General features: G+C 36.1%; 2 protein-coding genes across 3 annotated transcripts in view; one reads left to right on the top strand and one right to left on the bottom strand.

Moving 5' to 3' along the window:
* LOC149552747 (V-type proton ATPase subunit D-like) overlaps nt 1-13,484 on the top strand; it is a 39,591-nt gene extending 26,107 nt beyond the window's left edge. Inside the window, exon 2 of the mRNA XM_089788291.1 lies at nt 13,069-13,484. The gene's annotated coding sequence lies outside the window, so the exon portion shown is untranslated. The remainder of the gene's footprint in view (nt 1-13,068) is intronic.
* Nucleotides 5,774-8,153, bottom strand: LOC149552748 (uncharacterized). 2 transcript variants are annotated; one of them, XR_016352966.1, is made up of 3 exons: nt 7,963-8,153; nt 6,014-7,762; nt 5,774-5,917 (listed from the first exon to the last, which is right to left on the bottom strand). XR_016352966.1 is itself a non-coding variant. In XM_089788292.1 (2 exons), the coding sequence occupies exon 2, from the start codon at nt 7,735-7,737 to the stop codon at nt 6,949-6,951; it is 789 nt and encodes a 262-aa protein (XP_089644418.1). In that variant the 5' UTR covers nt 7,738-7,762; nt 7,963-8,153; the 3' UTR covers nt 6,008-6,948. The 2 variants fall into 2 exon arrangements, 1 of the variants encoding a protein (XP_089644418.1); XM_089788292.1 differs by lacking the exon at nt 5,774-5,917 and having other exon boundaries at nt 6,008-7,762.
* Nucleotides 13,485-24,339: the final 10,855 nt, after the last annotated feature.

Below are 24,339 nucleotides of genomic sequence, written 5' to 3'. Positions count from 1 at the left end.
TTTAATGAAAAATTCGGATGGCCTCACAAAGTGTGGGCTTCAATGGTTAGACCAAACCTTCAGTTATAAAACTTTTTCTCCATTGATTCCTTACCTTAACTACTATGTCACCCCAAGTTTCCGGGACGAGGGGATGGGGGGACGGGGAAACGGGTTTCCGGGACGGTTTTTTTTTTTTTGCCGAAATAGGGGACGGCAGGGGATGGCTATATATATATGAATTTTATCTGAATTTTCAAATATATTCATCAATTCTACATTCATCACAGCAACATAGTTTAAAATTATCAATTTCATTCATCAAATAATGATTCATCAATGATCATAGAGCATAGCAATCAGCATCTAATCGAATCAATATAGAAAATTCTAAATAGCATCATTTTCAATCATCATTTAAGTACTTAAGATACCATTAGTACATAATGAAATGAGTCAAATAAGAGAATGAAAAACATCAACTCTCAATAAAATGGAAACATTGAATAGATAAAGACTCAAACTTTAAAGTTTTAAACTTTTGAAGTATCAACTATAGTGTATCAATGATAATATAATATTATAATGTCAAGACAAAACACTCCAAGTCTGAAACATCAAAGTCAAAATGAAAACAAAAGATACTAAAACAGCTGCCCCTAATCATCCATATCAAAGTCACTATCACTATCATCCTGAGCTTCAAAATGAAAACAAAGATAGTATGATAGTTGCCCCTAATAACTCATTTTATAATATATTTTATAAAAAAATTGACTTCTACATGTCCGGGCCTGCAGATGACTGGAAAATCATTTTTTTAATGGTTTTTTTGAGTTTAATAAATTTTAATAGGAAACTTTTTATGCAGTCCTCGGGATGTTAGGAAATGGAAAAACAGTCCCTGAAACGGTCAACATGGTTCGGAAACTCGTTGACCGTTTCCGAAGTTTCGGGGATGCGTTTCCTGTTTTCTTCTCTAAGTGGGGACGTCTAGGAAATGTCCCCTGCCGTCCCCCCGTCTCCGAAACTGTCCTTGTTTCCGAAACTTCAGGTTTAGGGGTGGAAATGCATCCTTGGGTAACATAGCTTAACTACTACTTTCACTGAGAAAAGGGAAATACCCTCTCTTAATGGTCATCCTTCTAACTACTTGTAGAACACTTGGCATACTTTGTAGGTTGTTTGGTCATGAACACATAGGAAGCTGATCCCTTCTCTTTAAGAAGGCTTTGCGACATGAGCTTGCTGTTGAGGCCCTCCCTGTTGCTATAGAACTTTTGGATACGACCAAGTTTACCATAATCCTTCCAACATAATGTCGTGTAATACACTTATCCTTCCTTTATCTAGAGGTGCGAAGATCAGAGCTTCAAAAAACTTCATGGTTTTTTTTCACAGGTAATGGGTTGTAGCATAGATTAATTTTTATTAATTTGTTAAGATTAATTACTATTATCTATTAAGCTCTAATAGGCTTGAACCCAAGACCTCCTAGATGAGAGGCTCACGAGTTACTGTTGTGTTGTAGGCTCTTGCCTAAAAAACTTTATAGTTTTGAGAAGCAAAATATTTTGAGAAACAATGATTTTGCTAAAAATCATCAATGGTAACAAGACCCATGAATTTGTAAAAAAATTGTCAATTTTTTTGCAGAATACCTTTTGACATAGAAACCCTTGGTGTGACCCAAAACAAGCTGCAAGAAACCGTAATCTTATCCAAAAATCCTTTTTCTAACTGCCTTTGACAACTTCTCTCTCTCTCGCAGAACAATCCTCTTCCTCATAAATATCTCCATTTGATATTCTATAGGAAACCCAAACTTTGCCATTGCCATGACGCTATTAACATTCAATAACTGTTATGATTGGTATGGTATTCCACAATCCATCACATTGGCCTTCTAACTGTTTATTTGATATGCCTTCGGGTTTTATAAATCACGTGAATGATTAACCAGACTCACATGTCTATTGTCTTTGAACTCAAACATTACTTTTTCATGTATTTTTGACGTCTTCTTGCATGAATCATCACCTTCTTTGGACTGTTACAATTGCCAACTCCTGTTCAGTTGCTATTTCAATGAGTATACCGAGCATTTGCAAATTATACTTGTTCACTGCAGCCTGAATAGATTTATACTAACCACTAATGCTGTCATGGCTTTTAAAAACTTCGTTATGACTTAATACATATCTGGTGGCCATGCACGGCCATTCCTATAGATAGCAGTGAATGTGAATGTGCTTCCTATATGCCAATTCTTCCACCCACGAGTTCCAACAGATGTCTGCTTCTACTTAGCCTATGCTTGTTCTGCCATATTGACGAGGAATGGAGCTATCAGCTTGCATAAAGGGTATGGGTACACATTCTTGTGCCTCAGATCCTTGTGATGCCTCAGGAAGCTCATATGTTTCATCAGATTGTAGCAACTATAAATTTTCCTATCTGTTCCTTCCTTTAGCTGTCTTGACATTGATCACTGTCTCCATTGGAAGCCACATGATGAATTGTTATACTTTGCTTCTTCATGTCTATTCATTTGACTATCTTTTGCTAATCTCTTGTATTTTGTTAATGTTATGGCTTTGAGGTTCAATTCCTTTCTACTTGAGCCTATATCTCTCATGTCATGACCTGGCATATACCTTTTGTGACTATAGAATGGCCAATTCTTTCATAGTTAAAATGGTGTGCATATTGAGCTGCAACATCTTCGCCAAAATTTATCGATAAATACATGCATTATGGCTCCTATTTGATAGAGTATTGTCTAGTCCTGTCACGTTGAAAGTGGAGTATATTCTCTAGGCGCAACATTGTATGGATGCAACAGACTGACCAGCTTTGAGGCCGAAGCCATTATTTGAGTTGTATAGCTTTAAATATCTCTGCCTGTGTTCCTACCGTGTTTACGTTTAAACATAACTTTTCAAAATTTTTGGCCTCAAATTCCTCACTATCTTAATGAAATTAGTTGTCCTTCACACTCTCCAGTTGAACTCTGTTTAGCACCTGGATGACTAAGCCATGTTTTTGTTTGTGATATTTCATAAGACATCTGCCATATATATCTGCATGGCAAGCCCTCGATTTGGAGAAATGATGATCACAAGTATGCCATTGCAAGGTGTAAAACATATATGGTATAACAATTCTACAACTAGCATTAAAAAGCACTTTCCTGAGCTAGTTTTTCCACATTGTCAGTTAATTCCTTTTCAGGAATCCACAGTGACATTTTAGGGTTGGTTCTATTCCTTATTTTGTCTGTAGGGAACATTGCACTGATGCACCTGGGACTACACAGAATTACAGCTAGTTGGAGAGGAAATAAATGTTCAGATTCAGGATCATTGATTATATGGTCAACCATATCCAGTGGAATTCAATTTCCAAGCAATTCCCTTCTCAGCTGAAGCTTTGCGAATTATCTTGCAGTCAAAGCTTGATATGCTTCCATAACAGAAACTTCAACTTACCCCTTCTACTTGATGGCAAGTGACCTGACAGACCAGTCACCAGATTGCATAGATCCTTGAGTAGTATCTTATTGACCAGATATCAAAAATGTACATGACTAGCCTTTAAACCATCTTCACATTAAAAACATTTTTTGCCATACGGCTCAGTTGAAGGCTGAAATGATACTTTGGCATGACAATTAGATTCCACAAGATAGCTCTCAATTTGTTGTATATGAGGCTCCTGCTGTTCTTGTTCACACAAAGAATGTGATTGTTGGACTTTGAAATTGAAGGCTCTCTCTTCATAGATAAACCTCACTCAGACAGCATGCACTTGATGTTTTATTTAAAAAATCTCTTTAACATTTTAGCAAACAGATTGTATGCATTCTCCACAACTTCAGCTTCTTTTGGCATTATGCCAAACAACTCATGCCTGAGTTGATGCTGCAATTCAACTTCTGATATTCAAATCCACTGAAAATCAACATTCTCTATGCAAAATTTACGAGGATTCTCATCAAAACTAACAGATGATTTTCTGCAAGGCTACTTTATGACATTCTTGGAGCAGACCACAACTGGAATAGCATAACAGCTAGAGGTTAAAGATAATTCCTGCCGTTGTATGCGCTGTTGCAGTTAACTTGATTTGTGCTAGTCGCTGTATGTATATATATATATATTCCCTCCTCCTGCTGCTGATTGTTGTTGAATGAAAGATTGAGTGAATGAATTCCTTTGGTTTGATGGTTCAAGGTATTGGCGAGTTATGATTAGATGATTGAAGAGTGACGATATAATGTTAGCTAGTATGTAATCTGTCTTTTACACAAAAGCAACATTTATTGTCCTTCAATCCAATTGCATTCAGGCATAGTTGGAAAACTCGCCAAATGCAAAAACTCGCCAAGCCCCCCAAAAGTTTAATCGGGGAAAACTCGGCGATTTAAAAAAAAAACTCGGGAACCTAAAAAACCGCTGAAATTTAATTAAAAATACATTTATTTTGCAAAATTTAATTAGAAGATGAATCTAATAAGTTAATTAAAGACAATACAAAAGAAAGAAACAAAGTTTAGATATATATAAATGCATAATGCGTACAAAATTGCATTCTCATGCAGAATGCTCATGGTAAGAAGCAAAATAGTAAATTACTAAATAGTTTCAATCTGTCAAACTAGAAGTAAATACTAAAAGTCTAAATACATCAATACAATGTCAATCACATCTTCCTCTTTCCACTTGCACTAGCAGGAAAGCGAGGGGGTCTAGTCCTAGAAGAAGTGCCCCGCACTGGGATAGGGTGTGAGCTGCGTGACTGTGAACTCTGTGGCTGTGCCCCCTTGCTCGACGTCCCTACTGACTGGCTCGGCGTCCTAGAAGAGGATGCATCTCCTCCTAATGGTAATGCTTGATCCTCGCCTGAATCATCATCATCCTCGTCCTCATCCTCAATGTCATCCATAGTGAACTGAAAATCAGTGTTAGCGTCCCCCTCCATGGCCTGCCTCTCCAAATCAGTGATCTCATCTGGTGTAAACAATGGACTTGGCTCCTGTGTTGTCCAATCAGAATAAGGATCTATCTCATCTAGATCAAGCGGACCAGGTAGTTCTAAGAGCTATGCCTTTTTTATGCGCAACTTAAGATTATAGTGCACATAAACAAGATCATTAAGCCGTTTTTGAGTCATTCTGTTTCTTTTCTTTGTATGGATGGACTCAAATAAGCTCCAATTGCGCTCACAATGGGATGAGCTACAAGGTTGGGATAGGACTCTGAGAGCAAATTTCCTTAAATTGGGGGTATTGCCACCCCAACTTGCCCACCAAGCATCTGCAAAACAAAATTAAAAAAGTTATAAAGCAATAAAAAAAAAAAATCAGAAGCACAACTTATCAATTAGCAAAAGTTTTAAAGTTTGATGCTTTACCTGGTACTTGAGTAGATCTTGCTCTTTTTGCTAGCATAGAAGAGAACAAAGGACCCCTTGATTCCAAATAGATTTGTTGTTCGGTCACAATAAGGTCTCTCTCCTCTTCACTTGATATCATTCTCTCAATGCATTTAGAGAGACCTTCCATGACCGCTCCATTAGAATCTGAGTAGGAATCATCAGCCCTAAAACAAATAGAAAATGATATCAAGTCTTACTACACAACCTTAAAAAGTAAAGTAAAATAAAGACTTATTAAAATTCCAACTTCAAGGACAATCAATTATCATAGTACCTGAATTTGGGATTGAGGAAGTAGCTTGCTGCATGAATAGGTTGGTGGAGCATATTGTTCCACCTCCTATCAATTAATTATCCAAATGGGGTCAAATTTGAGACTGTCCCCGTGATAGTAACTTCTAACAGCCTCTTTTGCCCTATCCATGGCCTCATAAAGACTTCCCATTGGGGATTGCTGCCCATCACATGTGCGCAAGACTAGAACCAGGGGCAGAGACATCTACATTTGAAATTTGAAAAATACAAATTAGTAATAACATAGTAAGTTATGAATTGATAATGAAACTTGAATAAACTAAAAATATAATGAAGTTACCTCCACAATCTCCTTAGCCTTTGCAAAAAAGCTATCATCAAAGACTATTCGTGCCATAGCCTCTCCTTCGGGCTTCTTTGAGTAAGGTGAAGCAACCCAATCAGCACACACAAACATTTGCTTCAAAGCCAATATGTGGTCAAGAATACTTTGCAACGTCAAGAAGACCGTTGCAAACCTTGTCATAGCAGGTCTCATCAAATCTTTGCCTTTAGTGGCTTTTCTCATCAAACTAAGAACCCATGGGTGATTATAGATATATTTCGTGACTCGCCTAGCATCTTCCACAACTGGACTCACCCAATCAAGTTTTCTGATGTCCTCCAAAAGAAGGTCAAGGACATGTGCTGCACAAGGTGACCAAAAAAGTGTGGGATGCCTCTCTTGGAGGATTCTACCTAAAAGATTAGCAAAAAATCAATAATCAGTAACAAACTTTCCATATTTAGTATTTACAAATTACATCAAATCTAAATTGAATAATACCATAGCATTACATTCATGATTCATATTGATTCAAATATAAAAAATTAAATCTACTTGCTGCCACATATGCTGCTGCATTATCTGTGATTATTTGCACCACATTCTCTATTCCCACCTCCATGACAACATTCTCCAACATTAAAGCCAATGTGGCTGCATTTTTCACTTTGTTGGAGGCATCGACAGATTTCCAAAACACCACATCATCTTTGCAAGCAATCAAGAAGTTAATAATGGTTCTACTTCTTCCATCTGTCCACCCATCAGATAAAATGGTGCAGCCATACTTCTTCCACTCTTTCTTTTGGTCTTCTATCAACAATGTTGCCCTACCAACCACTTTGTCAAGCAACCTACAAAATTTAGGTGTAATATTAAATAAAGTGTAAGTGTTAGTAAAAAATTAGGAAATAAGTTATAACAATTAAGATTTAAAATATAACAATGAACTAAAGTGAATCACAATTATTTACAATTACTAAATAGTAAAATACTAACCTTCCACTCATATCCTTGCGATTAGGCGGCTTGTACCCTTTGCCTGATATTGTCATTGCATTCAGCATATTGACCCAATAGGGACTATCAGTGGCATTCATTGAGATATTGTTGAAAAACCAAAAATCAGCTGCTGCAATATCAATTTGCTCATGCACCTCCTTAAACCATGCAGTGCCCTCTAATGATGGCTGTGCTCCAGGTGTGTTCTTGGGCACAAAATAACCACCTATCCCTGATGGGGATCCGGATGGTGATGATGAAGAAGTAAGAGATGTAGAAGAAGTGGAACCGGTAAAAGAGAAATTTTGTTTGCGGATCCGTGGGCCATGAAGAGATCCTGGTATGTTCTCAAGTGCTTTTTCTTCCTCTTGCATATCAAAAGGAGCTCCTTCAGATTCAGCTATGGTTGCCCTCATAGATAATTTTTCCCTCTCCCTATTCAATTTTTTCTCTTCAGCAGCTGCAAGTAGGGCATGGATGGATCTTTTTTCTTCATCAAGTACCTTGAGACAAGGATTTGAGTCATGTTTCTTTATGCCTGCAAGGTGGTATTTGAGGCGGTTTATGCCTCCAGAAATAATTCTCTCACAGGGAATGCATATCACCTTCCCAATATCATTTGGACTTGGAGCTTCATAGGCATACCGCCATGCCTTATCTCTTGCATTTTTAGGCCGAGTGCCTATATATCCAGATGGGCATGGTGTTTGTGGCCACTCTTCTTGCGGGTTTGTCATGTTTTCTTAATGCTTGTCCGCTGCCCTACACATAAAAAATTAAATTTATAGAAAAATGAATAAACAAAGTTAGAACTTAGAGTTAGAACTTAGAAGCTAGAAGTTTAGAACAACTAGGGTTTCAACTTTCAAATGATTTGAAATCATTTACAAACAACAACAAAAACAATAAAAGCTTTGCTTAAAACTATAAAAAGTTTTCAAACAATGATAAGATGAACATACCTGGAAAGAAATTTCTCTTCTAAATTCGGTTAGAATCCTCCAAAATCCACTCCAATCTGCCTTTAATCACTTGCAATCAGCTAAAACCTTCTTTGCTCCACACAAATGAAAGAAACAATGCAAAAAACAATGCATTTTGACCTATTTAAGCGTCATTGGCCGCGGGTTCCCTGAACCACGAGTTTTTTACATTAACTCGCCGAGTTTTTGATTAAAACTCGCCGATTACTCGGCGAGTTTTTGGACTCACGCCGAGTTTTGTGGCAGGCGAGTTTTTGGGCGATTTACCCGCCGTCCCAAAATACTCGGCGAGTTTTAAAAACTCACTGAGTAACCGGCGAGTCTTCCATCTATGCATTCAGGTGCCTTTTATTTTGTTACCTTATATCATCACAAGCATGCCCAAGATTCTCCATGTTTTTCACCTGTCATCATTACATACACTATTTTGGACCATCACTTCGTCCTTGTGATGTCACCACATAATCAGTGTTTTTTGACCAACTGTCCTCACACATAACAACGAATGGACTGTCTTATTCTATTTCTTTTATTCACTCGGAGATTATCTTCAAACTGTATTGTAAGCTGGCATATCTTATTCATCTGGTTATAGGAATTATCTTCTTCACTGTATCTTGGGCCCTCCCATACCCCTCTTATTCCCTTTGTCTGGCAATAAAATACTGATCTGTCACTCTTATCTGAGATAGGCCCACTGTTAGAAAAGTCACCTATGAGTTTCGTGGCCCTCAAGAAGACTCGAGTTGTGCTGTAAGTTGCAAGCACCTTTCCCCCTTTGAAAAGTGAAGCTATGGTTGCTCTTGATTGATTGCACTACTTATGAAACAAGCTCTCCTGAGCTGATGCAAAAAAAGCACCAGTTTTCTAAATTTGGAATATTCATGCTTTTTTTTTTTGATCGGTAAAAGGCTTTTGCCAATATTTCATTAAAATTTTAAAACTTCATTATTGTTTTTTCCATGTTCAAAGTGCGGGCACTGGGGAAAAAAGAACGGGGAAGAAAACCCCCAAACTAGTCTGAGACGGAGACGTCCTGTCTGCTTAATAATACAATTGCCTCTTTTTTAACAGAGGTCTTTGAGAATGCATACCTTCTTTTGCATTTGTATCAAATTCAGTGCATCAATTTCTCGTGAATGTGAATTACATAGCATCAGCTTGAGGAATCATCTTAGGTGTGGATTCTAAAATGCGCCCTGGCAAATTATATTCATATTCTTTTTGATCTTAGTTGCTTTCTCATTTCCCACTTTGTCATGCCCTCACAATTGATGAAACCATCTTTCAAATCGTCAAATCTTTGATCCTGCATATCTCTTTCAGCTAAGATCCTTGTTAGTAGACTTTTCCAATTCAAAAATAAAAAATAAATCAGTTAGAGCATTTCTATTTATCAGTGTTGTAAAAGTATCTCGTTCCATTTTCCATTTTAGGATAATTTCTATTAGAAAGGTATGTATATGAAATTTTGATCCCCTTTCTGTTAAAATCAATGGATATGCCTGCTGTTTGAATCCTTTAATTTTGTTAATTAATAAGAATAGTTTTACCCCTGGTCAAGGAAATTTCCTAATATATTTTCAATTTAAATTCTTGACTTGCTTAGTTTTGTTTGCTGATATTTAATGCAACTGACTACTAAAATAATTTCAACTTTATGACAGGAGATACAAAAATAAGAACAGCTAATATCTCTCTTCTGAAAATAACATCTTAGTTCGCTCTGGCCAACTAAGATCATACCATTACTTTGATAAGCAACTATATCAGAATTTTTATGGCTCCTAAAACAGATCAAATTGTGGATGAGAAAATTGAAAAATCTTTACCTTGGACTTCACCTATCCGAATTAAGTTCCTGCGATAATTACTATTATAGAAAAAACTGATGAGAATAAGTTAACCTAAGTTACCATATTCGCTCAAAAACCAGGAAATTCGAAATTCGATTCGCTCAAATTCAAAGTCGGTTTGAAATCGTTACAAATTCGCCTCTTACCATCAGAATTCCCTGTAAATTTGTAGTTTCGAACCCTGGTCAAATTTGGAGGAATTTTGAGCGAATTTGGTTGCCGTCAGCAGAGCCCGGGAGGAATGTGAAATGAATTTGGGCAAATTTTGAGGTCACGTCATCTTATTTACTTGTCAACTTAGTTTTAGGTAGCAATTTACATATTAAAACCTAAAACGACACTGTTTGGCAGTGACAGTTTGGGATGTTTGGCAGCGGCAGTCTAGATGCGTATGTTTGTTGTTGGCTTGGTCTGGTCCCCATTGGAAGGAGCTCGTACCCGATTATTGGCTTGGTCTGGTCCCCATTGGAAGGAGCTCGTACCCGATTATTGGCTTGGTCTGGATATTATTCGATGATTTTTTGATGGTACATTGATATTTGATCACATATGAGTCTATGACTTATGACTGATGATTGATTAGTATTATTGACATTGGTGTTTTAAAGTTTTTGAACCAAAACATTCATATGGTGGTGTATTTTGACATTTTATCTTCCCATTCAAACAAAATCATTAATATATGTGGTGTTGTATTTTTGCTAAATTGCTTTATATTAGCATAGTGGCATATGAACTTACTTGTTGCAGCATATTTTTACATACATATAAACAATATTTAACAAAAAAAAAATCTCGTACGGACGAACCCAAAACAAACACGAACCCAGCCCAATTTTTCTAACCTGAAACCAGCCCAATTTGTTTTTGGAGGATTCCGAACCCGAATGTCGAACCTGCATCCGAACCAGAACCCGAACTGGCAACTTAGAGAATAACGTCTGTCTAAGTATAATTACATACTGTTTTAAAATATGATACTGTTATGTTATTAAGACTTTATATTCATGAGTATGGAAATCATTTAAATATTTGTTAATAAATATTTGCAAGTTTCTTAGATAGAGTTAATCGTCGGCTTATTCCTCAGCATCCACTTGCCAAGATTCTTTCTATGATCCATCTTTTCTCGCTTATTGCTTCTTCATTTTCTTCATCTTCTGATTCAAAAACCATTTTCTCAGCGAAGTCTTTTTCATCTGAGACAGTTTCATCCAAAAGAGAATATGAGACCAGACCAGATTTAAGTACTGATATTTTAATATTCTTATGCGTCTCATTAACCGAAATGCAATTACTTGCTATTTTGGTGCTAGTATTTACATCAATCTTAATTTCTTCTTGAATGTTATTTGATGATGATCTATCTTGTACCTTTAGCAGTTTGGACATAATTATGTTGTCGTTTATTGTTATATGCCCTGAGTCTGGTTGAGGATCTGTTGTTGCTTTAACATTCTTATTTGTAGTTTTAATAAGTTTTATATTTTCTATAAGTTCCTTGACAGGCAAAAGAACCTCCTGACTAGTAGATGGAATAACAGATGTACTAGGAATGCTACTGGATGGAACAAAAGATCCTGACACCGGCTTGATCTTGGTTTCGTTATAGGTGATTGGTGGGATGGAGACATGCATATCCGGCAGTGGCATGGGATTGGTTTGACCTGAAACAACAGTATGCCCAATTGGTGAAATGAGATTGTCGAGTATAATGGGGTTGGTGGAGCTGGGGATTTCATCTTCTTCTATCTCTATGGGCGGAGCGTGATCGAAAAAACCAAAACCACCATTGCTAAGAAATTTTATTTGAAAATCTTCATTAGCATAAACTCTGGTGACATTAGAATCTTTGTAAAATTCTTCCGCAATCTTAGGATCTGTGAAAGGGATCTTGGCTTGAATATTGCCAGTGAAGAACAGTTATAATTCTTTGATTGAGTTATTTGATATTATTTTTATTGGTTCAAGGGCCCTAATTGCAGGGAATCAACCACAATTTTAACAGAGTTGGAGGTAAGGAAAATTTCTGGTAATCCTCTAAAGCTCCCAAGAGAATCACCAATTTGGCCTAGAATGTCGCTATTCATAAGTTCGACTGGGAAGTTAGGAAACTCAATCCACCAATATACAGATGGAAGGCAAGCTAGCAAAAAATTAATTTTCTTTTCCGAGCAAAAAAATAGATTTCGAAACCTTTAACAAAAAGAGTGGAGCCATCACGAAATTTATTCTTCAGATTGTGATCTAAGCGTTCAACAAAAGTAAAGCCGTTTTGAAGGTTAGTGGTGCATACATCACCTATAAATGTTCTTGAGAACCAGTCAGAGATGTCGTAGTTTGATACCTGGCTACTGCTCCAGAATGTAGTTTGATACCTGGCTACCGCTCCAGAATGCAATCAACCCGAAATTGTTACAGCTTTCCCATAGGTAATTACAAGTGGCATTGCTGATGATAAGAAAATCAAATTTGTTTTGTACATTAGGAGGGAGGCTTGAGATTATCGCCTTCTCTGGGTTATTTGACTTCAAAGTATCATGTATGCCTATTGATGTTGTGTTTGCTTCTGTGGCACTTGTATTTCTTCTCCCAGAGTTTGGCTTCGTCCATGGCTTGGGGATGAGGGCTCTATTTCAGTGCTTGCATACCAACATCCAGCCATTTTCCTTGCTGCTTTATTTATTACGTGGTTTAGGTTTCGAAGTGATTGTCTGTTAAGGTGCTGGTTTATTCAACGGCTGAGCCTGAGCTAGGGTATCGAAAGAATTTGTCAATTCCAAGTAAAATGTCCTTTCTTTGAAATACTTAGTTTTATGAAAGTAGCTTTGATTAATGCTCTGCTTCCCCTGCGACTTTAAATTCACATCTTGTTTAACATCTAACATCTACATTTTATCCAATCTAACTTGCAATGATTGATAAAGCGAACTATTCTAATAATATTTGATTTTTTTGGGTCTCCTCTGAAGTGGCCAAATTTGAAAATGGTGTTGGTTGTAAACTTGTATGTGATCATCAGTCTAGTAAAAATCTTGCATTAAATAATTTCTAGAAGATTGAGCTTGCAACTAGTTGTGAAGTTCATTTTAGCATTTGACAAATTAACATAGAAATAAATATCCATACTGCATGAGAAGTTGAGCTTGATGGGAAATCTTTACTTATGAATGGATTTTTGATTTTTCTGTGTTCTAATGGATCATTTCTTGGTGGCATTCTAAAACAGATAATGCACCCTCTGAGTTCAATTTTCAGATACACCTCCACAACTATGCGGGCAATTATGTAGATGTTTGCATTTAAAAAGCTGTTAGGGCTGTGTAAAAGGACGCAGAGCTCTTGAAGCATGATTAATGGAAAGCATTTGGTAGATGTAGTATGGCAGTTCATTAGAGCACAGGTACCGAATAATGAGCTGTCTATGCAGGCAAGAACTATATATGCTGGCAAGAACATGATGCCTGGAGAGTGACTGACCGATTTCATATGTAATTTTTCATTATAACCATTGTTATTTTGTTTCTTTTGAACTTGGTGTTAATTAGTCTTATGCTAGCTTATTGCTCTTTGCCTTTCCAGGGAAGATTGGATGTTGTTGATCTTGCATTTAGAAATAAAATGCCAACCTTTCATTCTTGTGTTGCTCTGTTAGTTTAACATTCAGAAATAAAATTGTTGCCCCTCTTTTTGTCCTTATATTTTGTTTCTCAATGGGATATACGATATATAGAATTCTAATAACCCAAGGGCGATGAAGACAATTCCTAATGGGCTGTACACATTACTGTAGAAACTGTGTTAGTGTTGCCTACAACTCTCCTTACAATCGCAGCCACCAACCCTTATACTACTCTTAAATTTGTCTACACTTTTTGATCTGCTTTATGTTAATCCGTGGCCATAAATATTCTGGACATTAAATGAAGAATAAATCTAGGAGCCATAAAATCCACCAAAACTATTTTTATAAAGCACAAAATGCATGTGGATTATTTTTTTCTTATTTATTATCGCTGTTTGCAGATTTTTTTGGTTAATTTGTTTGCCCCAAAGAACTCTGCAAACTGTACTTTCATCCTACATTTGAATGTCTTCGTTCACCAGTAACGCAGTCATGTTTGTATTTAGATTGATTCTAGCTACATCTGAAATGTTGTATGAGAAGTTGTGGTTAGTTGCCTCTATCTAAAATTCAAATCTCAAAAGGATGATATTTAATGGTCACTATTAAAAGAGTAATAGGATAAGGATTTGATGCTCCTACATCAGACATCCAAGGTAATTTGAAAAGTGAGTTCACCAGTTTGCTGGGGCTAAAAGAAAACCAAGATGGTCTACCTTAGTTTAATATAACCAAGATGAATCTTCAACTAAATTGCTGTTCCACTTCACAAGATGCACAAAGTATCGTCTACCTCATGTGCTTACCAACTTTGTGATCCAAATGTCTTCAAACTCATCCAATTGCTTTTTAGGAAACTGCTATTCCAAATTTGGTCCACTGTCATCACTGAACTTTGTCTCGTTCATTATAGGAGGATCCTTGATGAGGACAGTCCAGGCTGTGCAACAAGAGTTAACACAATGGAAACAAGGAACTAGATAATGAAAGTTTCAATGTATCATCATGAATTCAATTATAATTGGCCAACAACATGTAGGCTTACAAAATAGGCATACATGGCTAATTACAAATTGAAATCCATACCACCTTCTACAAACCTTCAAGAGTTACTCTTCCATCAAGATACCAAACAAAGATCAATTACATCACCGTATAAAGAATTCAAATACTTTTGAGTTCCCCAAGGAAGATCACATTTTCCAAGGGGAGGAAAATATATTACCAAATATTAGTTAGAGACCAAATCATGAAAAACTCAACCATGATCTAAAATGAAGTGCGAAGCCATAGGTAGGTCGGCCAAGAGTTTAGAAACATTGAACATCGAGCCACTTAACTTTGCAAACTATGAGAATGGTTCACAAGATTGGAAAACTCACTATTCATGAAACATGATCATCAAACAAGTCCAAACAAGATTGCAAAAGATTAAGACAACACATGATGCTAAGATTATGCTGTAAGGTTCTCAAGAGCAAACAAGCAAACTCAAAAATATATCAAAAGAAACATAAAAATTGAACTGAAATAGGAACACCCAAGAACAACTATTCTAACAGTATTGCATGATACTAGTGGAAAGCATCGTGCGATATTGGAAAGTATCGCATAGTAGTAGTAAAGTGTATCACGCGATATTGGTAAAGTATCGTAGGGTAGTAGTGAATAGTACTATACAATACTGGAAAGTATTGCACGACCTTAGTGAAACTATAGCACGACCTTAGTGAAAGTATTGCACGACCTTAGAAAACTTGCTCGGGCAGATAGTAGGTACTTTCTGACTTATTGGGTGTGTTTCGGAAGATGTTTTGGATACCCTTTGGGGAGTTGTTGCCTCCTATAGTGAAGGGATTATGCAAGATTGTCAAGTTCGAAGGATGCTCCTCCATCAAACACTCATGGTTATTTAAATAGTGAGTCCCTCACTTTGCTAGGGCTAAAGGAAAACCAAGATGGTCTAACTTAGCTTGAGATATCTAAGATGAATATTCAATTGGTTTGTTCTTCCACTTCACAAGACATTCAAAGTACTGTCTAACTCCTATGCTTTTACAAATTTGTGATCCACAGTGTCTTCAATGTCATCCAATTGCTTTTTTGTGAAATTGATGTTACAAATCTAGTTCACTATCATCACTTAATTGTGTCTCATGATAAGGATATGGATCTGCAATGTTGAATATGGGTGATATATCCATATTTGGTAACTCAACATCATATCCATTATCCTAAATTAATTTTTCTTAAGATCTTACAAGGTCTCAACATACTCATCTTCAACTTGTTTTGTATTCCAACTGTGAATCTTCGCTTTCTCAAATATGTCTTCACTTCATCCCCAATTTGAAAGTCTCTCTCTCTCTCTCCCCCCCCCACCACTCCCCCCTTACACGTCTGGTTCATGCTAGTCTTCATCTTCTTCTATGGTTTCCAATAGTAACCTACAAACCTAGTATCTTCGTTCAAAACAATACTCTTAGGTAATCCATGCAATTTCACGTCTTTGAACAATAGGTTTGGTACATGTGCTACATCCACTATCTTCTTACAAGGTATAAAATGTCATTTTAGAAAATGTATCCACTACCACAAATATGAAATCATTCCCTCATTGTGTCTTAGGCAATCCAAGTATGAGATCTATGCTTATGTCTTCTTAAGGTTTATTTGGTACTGTTAGAAGTTCTTACAATCCCACATTTTGATTACTTCCTTTTGCAACTTGACAAATCTTATAATTCTAAACAAGTTTGTCTACATCTTTATGAATCTGAGGCTAAAAATAATTCACTTACGAAAGCCATTGTTTTGTCAATACTAAAGTGTTTTGCTAATCTCTCACAATGCCTTTTTAAATTAGATTGCCTTTCATTGATCTAGGTATACACAATTGAGTTCTCCTAAATAACAACTCATATTGAATGATATAAACCAACCATTTGCTTCAGTTCATTACAAGACGTTCTTTGCAAGCTTTACTAGGTTTAACAAAATTAAAGTCATGTCTTTATACAAGGTCTATAGTTCATTATATCTAGCACATCAATTTTCCTATCTGTCAACAAATTCCTTCTGCAACTCAATGCATCACAAATTCTACTTGACTTCCCACTTATATGCTTTAGAACAAAGAACTTTGCAAGAACTCTACCCATCTCACGTGTCTCTGATTCAACTTATCTTGATTGTTGAAATTTTGCAATGCTTAACAATTTGCATACAACACAAATTCTTTAGGCAACAAATCTCCACTTCAAGACTTGAATGATGACATATAGCCCTTGATCATATACTTGATATCTTTTCTTTGCAACCCAATCAACTTGAAATACCTTAGTGAAATTAGGTAGGGCTAACTTTGGTTGTTCAAGCGCCTTATGTTTAACAACTTAAAGCTTCCATGTGCTCCATTTGTCTACTTGAATTCTTCACATTTTCATTCTCACAATTATAGGGCTGCAAATTGAATTGAAATTCCTAATAAACTTTTGGTAGAAACTAGCCAATCCATAAAGTGATCTTGTCTCTCCAACACTTTTAGGTGTAGGCCATTCAACAATTTTTTTTTATGCTTTCTCAGGATCCATATCCAATCCATCCATAGATATCAAAAATCATAGAAAACCATCTCTTTCTCCATGAAACTATATTTCGTATTGTTTATCAAAATCTTCTCTCCCTTAACCTTTGCACCACTTGCCTCGAATGCAACAAATGATCCCATTTTATTTTACTAACAATCTAAGTATTATCCAAATACACAATAACAAACCTACCCAATAATTTCTTCAATACTTCATCAATCTCATGGAAGTGCTTGGTGCATTGGTCAGTGTAAAAGGCATCACCAACCATTCATACAAGCCTTTATTTGTCTCAAATACAATTTTCCATTCATTACCTTCTTTGATCGCGATACAATAATATCCACTTTTCAAGTCTATCTTTGTAAACAATTTATCTCCACTCAAACAATCTATTATGTCATCCATCATAGGTAAAGGAAATCTATAATTCTCAATGATAAGGTTTATGACTCTAGAATTAGGACACATTCTCCAATCCCCATTTTTTGTACATGCTTATACTAGAGGTGCACAAAGCCTTAGACTCTTATTGATCAAACTCTTCCTTAATAGTTCTTGTACTTATCTATTCGACTCTTCATTTTGTGTAGGTGTCGTCTGGTGTGCAACATTATTTGGAAGACTAGCTCCAAGAATTAGATCCTGTATTAGTATAATGTGATATTAATTAGGTTACCGACACTTCTATAAGCCATTGTATCTAGGACCAAAATAAATCTAATATATTATAAAATAGAACCCAAAAGCTAACTTACAACTTCCTATTTGAAGCGTGTGAGTTCTATGCTTATTCGCTCTCAGATAATAGCAATGAGACTCACAAGGTGCACAACAAAATGAAAGATTCGATAAGATATAATGCAATTGATTTGCAAGATTCTCAAGGACTTCAACATGCAAATGCAACTAAGCTAAAATGAGAGAGTAGATCAAATAAATCTAAATGCTAGATACTAGAATGCTCGAAAGTTGAAGCCACAACATAACAATAATGTAAAAGTCACGATCCTTTGAACTAGGGAAGAGGCCTCATTATATAGACTTTAGAGAATTAGACATATGGTTGAGATGCAAACTTGAGTAATGGTGGAGATTTTTCATTCTCAATCTTTGTGCTCTCATTTTTAGAAGTTTCCCAAAAGATACACACACTTTGGGTAGAGCCTAATTTCTTTTATTTTTGATTTTAGAAATTTGATTAATGTGTGCACATTTAGGTGATGGCTTTGTCTAATTGAAAGGTGAGTGTTCTTTTAATTAACTAAGTAATAGACTTTAGGTGATCAAACTTTAGGATACATTTGATTTGCAGATTAATTGATGAATTGCATATGCAAACTCAATTCCAATGCATAATTGGGTCTAGCATTTATTTAATTTAATTATTCAAGGACACGTGCATATAGTTTTCTAGACCAAAATTATGTGATTATAGATCCATGCAATGACAAATACTTCTCACATGTGATAATCTATTAAGCACATAGTCAGAAACTATGTCTTGGTATCCTTTCAACAACTCCTTTATCTTCTTGGTGATTCTTTTGATTCAAAATAAGACTTCTTAGAGATTAAAGCAAACACATACTCTCATTTCTCAAACCATTCAAGAATTTCTTTCCTTCGACGAGCATTCATAACACATGTACAAACCTCACTCTTAGGAGTCTCCTCCAAAGGCAACAACACTTGTTTCATTTCATTTTGCAACACTAGTATATATGTTCTTTCTACCATAATGGAATGCTTGTTTATTTTAATTGCTATGGTGTACCCAACAACATATAACATACCTCCATAGCATAATATCACATAGAACTTTATGATGATAAGGTCCGGTCTTAAATTTCACCAAACATTGTTTACTTATCTGTACCTTAAGATCACCTTGATTTAAAGCTATTTGAAAAGGCTTAGTGTGCTAAAATCTTTGCAACTTCAACTTGTTCACCAATTCGTCTAAGGCTAAGTTATCTAAACTATCACTGTTAATGATCACTTTGCAATATTTACCTTCAATCTGATATCTTAACAAAATTTTTCTCTGTAGTGGCTCTTGCTCCATCTCTTTATGACATAGAGCTTTCCTTATCATTAAAGATTCTCTAGCTCCAGGTTGGTTTAGAGTTCTAGTAGGTCCTTTCTCATCAAATACAATCCTTTCATTGATATCTATCCTCTTATTTGAATTCCCTTAAAGTACATTTAAAGGCTTGGTCTCTTTCTCCACTATACTTAAAACAAGTCCCTCTAAACATCCTCTTATCATCTCTCCTATAGCCATTTGTCCACCATCCCTATGGAAATTTCAAAAATCCCTTTAGGTGTAAATTATCCTCTTTAATTTTTTGCTTTGCCCTTGTTTTAATTCATATAAGACCTTCCTCCTCGAACAAAGGATCCACCTATTTGATATCTTCCTCTTCCTCTCTGTCTTTGCTCATCCCTTTTGATCATATTTTTTGAATCCTTCAAAGCTTATTGATAAATGTCTTCCACACTCTGCAACTTGATCACATTAGTCTCATCCTATATAGACATTCTCAAACCATTAAGATATTTTGCAACTTGTTCAACATCACCCCTAGTATGTCTGAATTTGATGTCAAAGTTGTAGAATTTCTTTGTATATCCTTCACACTAGATCCTTTCTGCTTTAGGTTTTGCAACTTCTTGAACAAATTTACTAGGTAATCTGTAGGTAGGAACTCTGCCTTCAGTTTATTTACCATCCTATCCAAATATTTAATTTTTTCTTTTCCTTTTCTTTGCCCATTAGTCCTCAAATGTTCCCACTATAGTGATGCATGCCCTCTCAACTTTGTGCAGGCATACTTCACCTACTTCACCTTCTTATCCTTAATTGTACCTTCAAAGCCAAAGGGTCCTTCCATCTCTGTAACCCAATCAAGCATTTTCTTTGAATCCAACTTACCATCATAGTCAAGTGGACTAAATTGTGGTTTGATATTTACCCTTGTTAGGGATCTTGGGAGTCTTTCATCTCCCTACTCGAGCTCTGGTTCTTCCTCCATTATTTCTTCTTATCACTCATATCATCAACATGTCAAACCTCTTCTTCGAGCCGTTTCAACAATTTCCAATTGTGCTATAATCCGTCTCAATGTATCCATCACGATTGGATCTGTAACTCTCTGTGCTCCACTACTAGCATTCCCTCTTCGAGACGCCTTTGCACAAGTCCTCTACAATAGAAGGTTACATCTTTACTCTACCACCCCACAAGAAACACTTCTAGGGCTTCATAGTCTGAGGAATGAAAATCTTCTATCTCAAGAATGTAAATTTGCATTGATACCACTTGACGTAATCGTGGTGGGAGGATCCTCAATGAGAACAGTCTAGGTCGTGAAGCGAGAGTTACACAATAGAGATAAGGAATCGAAATAATGCAAAATCATATGTTTGCATTATCGTGAACTCAATTAAAATTGGTTAACAATGTGCAAACTTATAGAATAGGCATAAAAGAATCATTACAGATTGAAATCTAGACTATCCTTCTTCACAAATCTAGACTATGCACTCTTCCTCAATTAATTCACCCAGGAACTAAGAACTCAAACACAAGCTCAACTGTAGACAAAAAATGGATATGATCAATTAATTAGAGTATGTCTTAATACATTGCTCTATTCAGTATGTGATGTATGCACACACTAGGAGTGCATGTATATAAAGGCCTCTCAGGAAGTACCTAGAATGTCTCTAGAAAGAACCAGGAGATAAGCACATGCCTTATCCATCATTCTAGATGAGTTGATAAGAATGACAAGGTTGTGGACATCATGTGCTTAATTAGTGTGCTAACTCCTGTGTTGTAGACACCATGTGCATGAAAGAGGTGCAGACTCCTATGTTGTCAACATGACAACTCAGAAAAGTACGCATACTCCTAGGTGACTAATTTAAAAAAAAAAAAATGCATTAACCTAAGTAAACTTAAGTAAGTGTAAATATTGAATAATTATTTACACCAACACCCCCCCTTAAGTGCAACTTAGGGGAATGCCCTTAAGCTTACGAAAACTAGGATGAAGTGCATGATGGGTCCCAGCTACGAGGCCATATTAGGTACCTATGTACATAATGAAGATGTAAATCTCTCATAAGGAAAAGAAAGAGGGAAAACCTCATGGGAAAAACCCTCCCCCAAAAAGAGAGATAAAACGGGATGCATGGATGGATGGAGTAATCAAGACCCCTCCATTATGACATACATCAAGTATATACAAGAGGAAAAAGGAGAAGGAAAAAATCCCCTAAGAGGAAAAAGTCCCCCCCAAAAAAGGAGAAGAAGGAGACGAGGTAGTCCCCCCCCTAAAGGTAGTATGCTGATCAATGAGAAATGCTCCAATGTAGAAGTTGATCCATGACCTTTGAATGATGTTCCTCCCCTTTGAAAGAAACAAAGGTAAGGGTGCAAAGGATATGTGTCCCATGTATGGAGAAGGAATCTCTATGATGAACGGTATCTCTGAAACCTGTTCAAGTGTCCCTGTGTCGATACTGATGGTGGCTTCCTCCAAAACTACTAGAAAGAAGTGCAGATCGAACAAGGAATGATGTAGAACCTGTTTCAAAAAACCAACAGTCTTCTCAAATGACAAAGAGACCTCCTGCAGATGTTGTACATAAGTATCCACAATCACATTAGCCTGGAAAGACTGATCATGTAGAGCATGGACAATAACTGGAGAAGGGTCATCCTTCGCAAAGAGAAGCGGTAGATCATCAAAGAAGTCTTCCAAATTTGTTGTGTGTGACTCCATGAACAGAGCTGAAATGTTTGTCAAGAAGTCATCACCTGGAAGAAAATGTATATCCTGTTGTGTTGAAGTACATGAATTTGTCACTATGGCAAGGAATGAATTATTTGCCTCAAAGAGAAGACGAATATCCTCAAGAGTGTCTCCCACATCTTCAATTTGAGACTCCATGAAAAGGCCTGCAAGGGCAAGAAGGAAGTCATCACATGAAGGTAGTGTAGGAAGAGATAAAGGGTCCTGCTGCACTAAATCTGAAGCATCTAAGGCTAGAACAGGATCAATAGGAGCAATAGGAGCTAGAGGTGTGATCTCATCTAAAGAGGATGCAACAACAACTGGAGGTAAGATATCTTCTAGAAATGGAGGAATGTTTGAATCTCCATACTTCTCCCAAAGATACATCCAATAATCATGTGGAGGCCATATCTTGGCAACCAGCTTACGATAATAAGAAGAAGAGAGACAGGTAAGAATGATACAAATCAGTCTACCAATAGGTTCCTTTGATTAATCAATGATCAAGTCATTGGAACATAAATAAGGAAATACTTCCTTGTGCTCTCTTCTAAGATGATCAAGAAGTGTATCCATCCATGTTTAATAGTTGTAATTTGTCAACCTGGGTCTAATGCCATGCTGACATGTGAAACAATACCATGATGGACTGATCAATGTAACCTCCAAAGAATTAGAGAACCCCCCCCAATGTATTATTTAGGCACTTAGAGCAATAGCCACATGCCAATTTAGGGCCTATTTTTGAAAATAGTATTTTTGTCCACATAACCTATAATTTGATTGCAGATTTGGAAAGTAGACAAAAAAATGCACTTTCAAAAAACACGGAACCTGATTTGGACTCTAGATGAGCTCGTACCAAGCATTTGAAGTGGCAAAAATTGGGATTTTTGAGTTGTAGAAAAATTCAGGAATAGAGATCTCAAACCACCTACACCAATTTGTAGATCATGAAATCTTACCCCAAAACACAAAAAATTGCTCACAAAAAGGAGTCCGTATGAGGGAGATATCGCTATTTGAAAATCATTGCTGCTGTTTTTTTTTTTGAATCGTTGCCGTGCCTTCAAAAATTAAATGGCTCTAGAATTTGCCTCAGATGTCCAATTTGGATGAAACAAAATCTAGTTTGGGGGTTTTTGGACCTTCTAAATGTGATGCAAATATCTAACTTGCACTAGCAAGTTTCAATCTTCACCTGCAAAAAATCTCTCCTATGGCTCGATGGCCAAAAAATTTCAGAAAAATAATGTAGATCCAAAAAACAAGGCAGAGTTGTAGATGAAAAAATGCAGATTTGAAAATTAAATGTATAGATCTGAAATGATCATACCAATGCTGCAAATCGGTCCTTCGGGTGCCAGTTTGCAATTTTTTTTGCCTCACAATCAACTTTGGCCTAGGGTAGGCAACTTTATAGCCGATTTTCACCGAATTAGCATTTCAGACGGAATGGCGAGGTCAGATTTGGCTCTAGATGCTCCTAATTTCTATAGTACTTCAAATTTGGGTTGAGGTGCTAAAACAACAATGGTCTCAAACGACTATGTGATGAGAAAATCTCCAAGAGCTCTGATACCATGTAAGAATTTGGTATAGCTCTGACACCATGTAAGAATTTGCCTTAGGAAAAAAATTCACCTAGGAACTAAGAACTCAAACACAAGCACAACTGTAGACCAAAAATGGATATGATCAATTAATCAGAGTATGCCCTAATACATTGCTTAGTTCAATATGTGATGTATGTACACACTAGGAGTGCCTGTATATAAAGGCCTCTTAGGAAGCACTTGGAATGTCTCTAGAAAGAACCAAGAGATAAGATAAGAATTATGACAACTAAGCACATGCCTTATCCATCATTCTAGATGAGTGGATAAGAGCGACAAGGTTGTAGACACCATGTGCTTAATTAGTGTGCTTTCCTGTGTTGTAGACACCATGTGCATAAAAGCGGTGCAGACTCTTGTGTTGTCAACATGACAACTCACAAGAGTATGAATACTCGTAGGTGGCTAATAAATAAATAATAAAAAATATGCGTTAACCTAAGTAGATTTAAGTAAGTGTAAATAGTGAATAATTATTTACACCAACATATATATATATATATATATATATATATATATATATATATATATATATATATATATATATATATATATATATTGGTTTAGAATTTATAATGAAAATATTAATAGGTTTTATTAATTTATGTGTAATTAATAGGTGAAATTTGTAATCATGACCGATTTCCTAAAATTAGCCTAGACAACATAGTTGGTAAAAGTTAAGGAGTGCTTCATTTTTAAAGCAATGTGATGCTTCCTTATTAGATTTGTATTGTATAATAAACATATATAATATAATTATATACAATATTTTTTAATTAATAAAATATAAAATATAAAATATATTTCATTAGAAGCTATATAATACTAGAAGAACATTGGGAACATTTGTAGAAATAA

This window comes from Cupressus sempervirens, chromosome 6, assembly GCF_028749045.1.
Source record: "Cupressus sempervirens isolate cs-2001-9-10 chromosome 6, ASM2874904v1, whole genome shotgun sequence".
NCBI lineage: Eukaryota > Viridiplantae > Streptophyta > Pinopsida > Cupressales > Cupressaceae > Cupressus > Cupressus sempervirens.
The sequence above is the reverse complement of the archived record's forward strand: the minus strand, read 5'-3'. Positions and strand labels throughout refer to the sequence as shown.